Source organism: Triticum dicoccoides, chromosome 2B, assembly GCF_002162155.2.
Source record: "Triticum dicoccoides isolate Atlit2015 ecotype Zavitan chromosome 2B, WEW_v2.0, whole genome shotgun sequence".
Lineage (NCBI taxonomy): Eukaryota > Viridiplantae > Streptophyta > Magnoliopsida > Poales > Poaceae > Triticum > Triticum dicoccoides.
Window position 1 is genome coordinate 817,434,110 of NC_041383.1, and position 5,489 is coordinate 817,439,598.

Sequence of the window (5,489 nt, forward strand, 5' to 3'; positions counted from 1 at the left end):
GAGTCGCCGTGCTCTACTCCCCCCCCCTCCGGCAAGATCCTCCCTCTCTCCCCTCCGGCGGCCTCCCTCTCCTTGATCCAAATCAAACCGCAACCAATCCCCCACCCCACCCTTCCTCCCTCTCACTCGCGCAGGTGCAGGCGCAGGGCATCGGACCCACTCGCACCCCGCCGCCCAATCCAAGGCGGTGCCGTCCTCGTGCGCGCTCGCGGTGGCCATGACAGCGCAGGCGCTCGCGCCGCCGCTGCCGGAGCCGCGACAGCTCAGCCTGGCGGACCTCAAGGCCGTTTCCGTGCTCGGCCGCGGCGCCAAGGGTGTCGTCTTCCATGTCGTGCCCAAGGGCGAGGGCGGCGCCGGCGACGTCCATGGCGCTCAAGGCGGTCTCGCGGGAGGCCGCGCGGCACAAGAAGAGCGACGGCGGCGGGGGGACGGACACCGGAGGATCTGGTTCGAGCGCGATGGGCTCCTGGCCCTGCGCCACCTGCTGCTCCCCGCCCTCCGCGGCGTCCTCGCCACCGACACCGTCGTCGGCTTCGCCATCGACCGTTGCGGCAGCGGCGACCTCAACTCCCTCCGACGCGAGTAGATGTTCTCCGACTCCATCATACGGTACACGCTCAACCAACGCCCTTACACTACGCACCGCCGCAGGACAAATTGGCAAGATTTGATCCGTGAACTCATCCGTGAACACCGTCTTCTTCTTCGCGGAGCTGGGGCTGCTGCAGTATGGTCTGGTGCAGTCCAAGCCCTCCATGGTCGCCGCCTGCTGTCTATGCGGCCAGGCTCACCCTGAAGAAGACCCCTCTGTGGACCGACACTCTGAAGCACCACACTGGCTTCACTGAAGCACAACTGATGTACGCACGCACGCTACTGAATCCCTCATAGCTTAAATCTGTGATGATTTCATTCAGGGGCAGTGACTGATTTTGCGTGATGATTGGTTTCAGGGATGCGGCCAAGATCCCTGTGGCCTCGTACTCCACAGCGCCTGACAACAAGCTGAAAGTCGTCTACAAGAAGTACTCGAGCGAGAAGGACGCAGCCAATATGTGCAATTTCAGAAAATTCTGCTTGTTCTGTATGCTCCATTAGTTTGTTCCAAGAACCGCTCAGGAAGGTGACTCAGCAATCCATTACAGAGTAGTATGTGTAAGGTTCCTGGCTGCTGGGTGCTTGCTTAGCATGGCGATGGTGCCCTGCTTCTTGGTTGCTGCAGCTGCTGGTGATCCTGGTGAGGTCGTACCGATGCGCGGAGGAGAGCATGGACATGGAGGTGGCGAAGCTGGAGGCCGCGCAGCTGGCAGAGGCCATCAGGAGGAAGAAGCAGCCGCACGACAGCGACGTCGTCCGGATCGTGAGCACCAGGAGCAAGCCGCAGCTCGCCGCCACGTTCCGGTGCTATCAGGAGGAAGAGGTTTATTAATTATCACATCTTTTTGTGTCTAACTAATAGTAGCAATATATAGTATATCTGTCAAGTATCCGATTCACGGACCAACTGGTGAACTGAAGCACTTGTTCTTGTTGCTGCTGTTGTTGTTGCAGGACATGAAGCAGTACAGCAGCAGCCAGTTTGTAAGGATGCTGAAGACTGCTGTCTGGTGCCTCACATCTCCTGAAAAGCACTTTTCATAGGTACGCCATGGCACGCAGATCAACCTCACCCTGCGCACCCGCTGGTGGCTGCACTGCATCACACACAGCCGTGAGTGCGACGCCAGGCTCGTCGTGCCCATGGGGGAACATGTGAGGCCATCGGATTCTGCCGTCATCGTGGGCGTATCGCATTTTTTTTAATTTCCTGGTGTTGTTCTGTTGGCTCGTCTGAGTAGGATTCAGTTTAGTGAGGGTTGACATGATTGGTGATGCTGTATTATTGTGTCTGTTTGACTTGAGTTGTTGTACAGTTAGGGTCACTTGTCGTGTCAGGGTGTCTGACTGCAATCTTTGGCTTGCCTGATGCTAAATTCTAGATACTAGGTAGGATGATACTTCGTGGAGAAACAATTGTATACAAATTCTATCATTGTGTTGTATAGTGGGTATCTGATTCAGTAGCAAATTATGAAAAGGGATACATTCCATGCTTTATTGTAACACATGGATATCTCACTTGGTGTACATTAGACCCAAAGTGGTCGGACCCTTCCCCAGACCCTGCGCAAGCGGGAGCTACATGCACTGGGGCTGCCCTTTATGGATATCTCACTTGGTATCTTGTGCTAGTGCTGCTCCCTGTGATAGAGTAGAATGATACTTCATGGCATACATTCTCTGTCTCTGTTCAAGAACGATCCGCATTTGGATGATTGGTGCTTAACCAAATTGAATGTATCACCAAATAATCGTGTAATGAGTAGGTTTGCTAGGAGAAGTACCATTACCATTTTATGGAGTCCCTCGGTTCATAGGCTGAGCAGCTCTGTTCCAATGTGTGCTTCCTTTTATGCTGAAGTGTACGTTTCACCTTGCACAAACAGTAAGACCACGTAGAAGCGCAGAAGGATCTGTTTTAGCAAAAGACACCGTCAAGTCAGTCCTCAAGTAGTCTTTTACGGCTACATAACTTTTACTCCATGTCTTGGTTCATATGCTACAGAAAACTGCGGCTCTGTGTTTAATTTATTTCTTATACACCTCTATAAATTAGTAATAGCAGTTTGGATTGCTCTATCTTCACAGTGCTCGAATGGATTAGATTTACAACTCAATGGTGAACACTAATCTAGTGAACGAAAAAATGGAACAAAAACATGTCCCCCTTTTTCTTCAGATGACATACTGAAGTAAAACCCAACTGAAGCTGAATTGTTCATGTCGAGGGATTAAACACAGCACGCGTAGTTTTCTACTCCGTTTAATATACTTGTGCATCATGTGCTTATACTACCATTTGCTTGGTTCTTAACACATGTGAAGTGTCCAGCTATGCTTCTCACTGACCAGTCACACTGGCAAGTCGAACGCGCAGGAAGAGACGACCCTCGTTACCACTCTGTACGCTGATCTTGATTCGCGGTATGGCTAATGTTTCCCCTCCCTGCTCTCAGTTCATCCTTGGACCTTATGTTTGTCTGATGGTTTTTGAATCTCTTGTAGACTGGGGTGTGCAGTATGTCCGCAGGTGCCACGGATCTGGAGCCTGATGTTGCTGCTGAAGAGCAGTGCGATCAAGCTCCCCCAAAGGGACATCTAGAGGGCTTTACTCATCAGGTGAGCTGATGTTTGCCCGAGCGCTTTGACGAGCGATGCTTTTTTTCTGAGAGAGAGAGAGGGGGAGAGAGAGAGAGAGAGAGAGAGAGGTGATATTGATGTTGTGGTTGCTGTTTCGTGCTTTGTGAGATGGTAGTTGGTAGTGGGATAGGCTGTTGTCCTTGTTGGGTAGAATGTTTGCCTCGCCCTGATCTGATCTGTGTGTCGTGCCTGTGTTTCGGTGTTGGTAAGATGCCAGAATCCAGCAACAGATGTGAGGCTTGCCACTGAATAATTTTGTTGGCCAACTTTTTTATAAACTAAACACCTGGAAGAAAAGGCCTATGCAGTATTGCTTAATCTATACTTAATACTGTATAGATTTTACAACCTGATATGATCATTGGAGAATAAAACAGTGCAAGTGCCTGCCAGTAGCACCATGATCAACTTTGCATACTAGTAACTGCTATACACATCCAGATTTCACCGTGAGTAGTTATTCTAGGCATAGAAGCTGAACCCATCTTCAACAGTTATTCTAAACACAAATTTTGATGTGTGACCTGTTAATGAAGTATTGGTTGGTTGTGATTCCAAGCATAGATCTCTTGACGTTACTACTTGTTACTACAAGCATGTTGTCTTGACATACTGCATTTCGAGCTGAATATGTTGGCAAGAGTGTCTAAATTAATTTAGTATATATGCACGTTTCATCTTAGTCTCTCAGTATGGTTGGATGTGTGCTTCAGGAGGATAAACTGCTATCTATGCTCGTTATTGGCTCTGAAGTTTTATGTCTGTCCAGTGTGTAAGGAGCTCTAATTTCTCTTTCTAGTGCCTAAATTATGCCATGTGTACCAGGGGGAGCTAGATGTATGATGTACGGCAACGGGAATGGGAGCTGGTGAGGAAAGGAACCTGCTGGGACAAACAAATCGAGTCCCTTCTCTACATGTTGGTTTTGCTCCCTTGCACAGCAGGAAATGCCTCTGCAAAAACATGATACTATATATATGCATGTCATAGTCAGCAGTTAGCGTGTGGCAATGAAGTGAACCATCAGATTACATTTTGCTTTGTCTTGTTGATAATGCCATATGTCTTGCAATCAGATTTCATTTCTGTTTGTTATGGTAATATAAAAAATATTCGTGCTGTCAAAATTTTCATAGTGCTATAGAACATCTAGTAACAAGAATATGAAATTGTAAATAGCAAAAAATTCTTATCTTGCGCCGTCTAAGTCTAAGGAAATAAAAATAATCGCTTATACAATTTCATCTACATTGAATTTATATATCAGAATGCCTTTCATTTCTTTAGTTTGATTGTTTCCCTTGTATTCAATATGCTTCTAATGGCTGATCTTTCCATTTTTTACGTGGCATCTTTTTTTTCACAGGTGTTGTGTGTTCTGAAGATGGAAGAGGAAGAAAACTAATTTTTGTTGAACTACATTTTTTGTATTATGTTTTCTTGTATGTATGATTTGATAGTTTTGTATAGGAACATGTGATACTATTTTGTAGGGCTTTATGGCCTGTGATGTAAACATATTTAGTGATGAATTACGAAATTATTTACAAAATTTATTGAAAAGGGGAATCATTTGTATGAATATGGGCCACATAGATGTGAATGGGCTGAAAAATTTACTTATTATTTGACTGTATAAAAAGGCTGAATATAAACCAGAAAATGGGTTGCACAAAAGTACCTATATTCTTGAAAGGTCAAACGTGCATAGAAGTTGATGGGCTGAACAGTAGGGCTTGGCCCATGTAGCTGACAAAAATTAATAGAAATAAATATACTAAATGGGCTGAATTATTGGGCTCGGCCCATGTAAAACACCTAATCGGACCGGGCTGAATCTTATTAGTGACCTTTTCAATTAGTCGTAGTTTTGCCATGTCAGATTGCCACGTCGGATACAACGCGGCCTGGGCAGACAGCTAGTGACCAAAACAAAAGGTCATGGGTTCAACGACCTTCTGTTTTGGTCGTAAACGTCTACGACCTTCTCACAGAGAAGATCGCTATAGTCAGTTTATGACCGCCAGCTTTTGACCTTCTGTTTTTGGTCACAAAAAGGTCGCAAATGAAAAATCATGACCTTTCAGTGACCAATAGTGGTGGTCACAAGTTGACATATTTCTTGTAGTGGAAGATCGGTATATTGGACAAAGGGTATTGGAGTCCGGAATTGTTCCGGGGGTACCAGGTGATGACCAGCGTGTCCGAAAGGGGTTTCGGAGGCCCCGGCAAGCGTTGGGGGGCCTTAT

The 5,489-nt window shown here is 46.9% G+C and overlaps 1 protein-coding gene and 1 long non-coding RNA gene across 5 annotated transcripts; both read left to right on the forward strand.

Moving 5' to 3' along the window:
- Positions 1-73: 73 nt before the first annotated feature.
- LOC119366584 (cyclin-B1-1-like) lies at positions 74-1,216 on the forward strand. 2 transcript variants are annotated; one of them, XM_037632343.1, is made up of 2 exons: positions 74-860; positions 954-1,216. In XM_037632343.1, the coding sequence occupies exon 1, from the start codon at positions 218-220 to the stop codon at positions 584-586; it is 369 nt and encodes a 122-aa protein (XP_037488240.1). In that variant the 5' UTR covers positions 74-217; the 3' UTR covers positions 587-860; positions 954-1,216. Both variants share the same exon structure in this region, with proteins under 2 accessions (XP_037488240.1, XP_037488241.1).
- A 10-nt stretch (positions 1,217-1,226) lies between these two features.
- Positions 1,227-4,767, forward strand: LOC119366585. Of its 3 annotated transcripts, XR_005176064.1 has the most exons (6): positions 1,227-1,420; positions 1,552-1,752; positions 2,933-3,024; positions 3,106-3,219; positions 4,066-4,158; positions 4,607-4,767. It is a non-coding gene; the product is annotated as an uncharacterized LOC119366585 (long non-coding RNA). The 3 variants fall into 3 exon arrangements; XR_005176065.1 differs by lacking the exon at positions 4,607-4,767 and having other exon boundaries at positions 2,926-3,024; positions 4,066-4,366; XR_005176063.1 differs by lacking the exon at positions 4,607-4,767 and having other exon boundaries at positions 4,066-4,366.
- Positions 4,768-5,489: the final 722 nt, after the last annotated feature.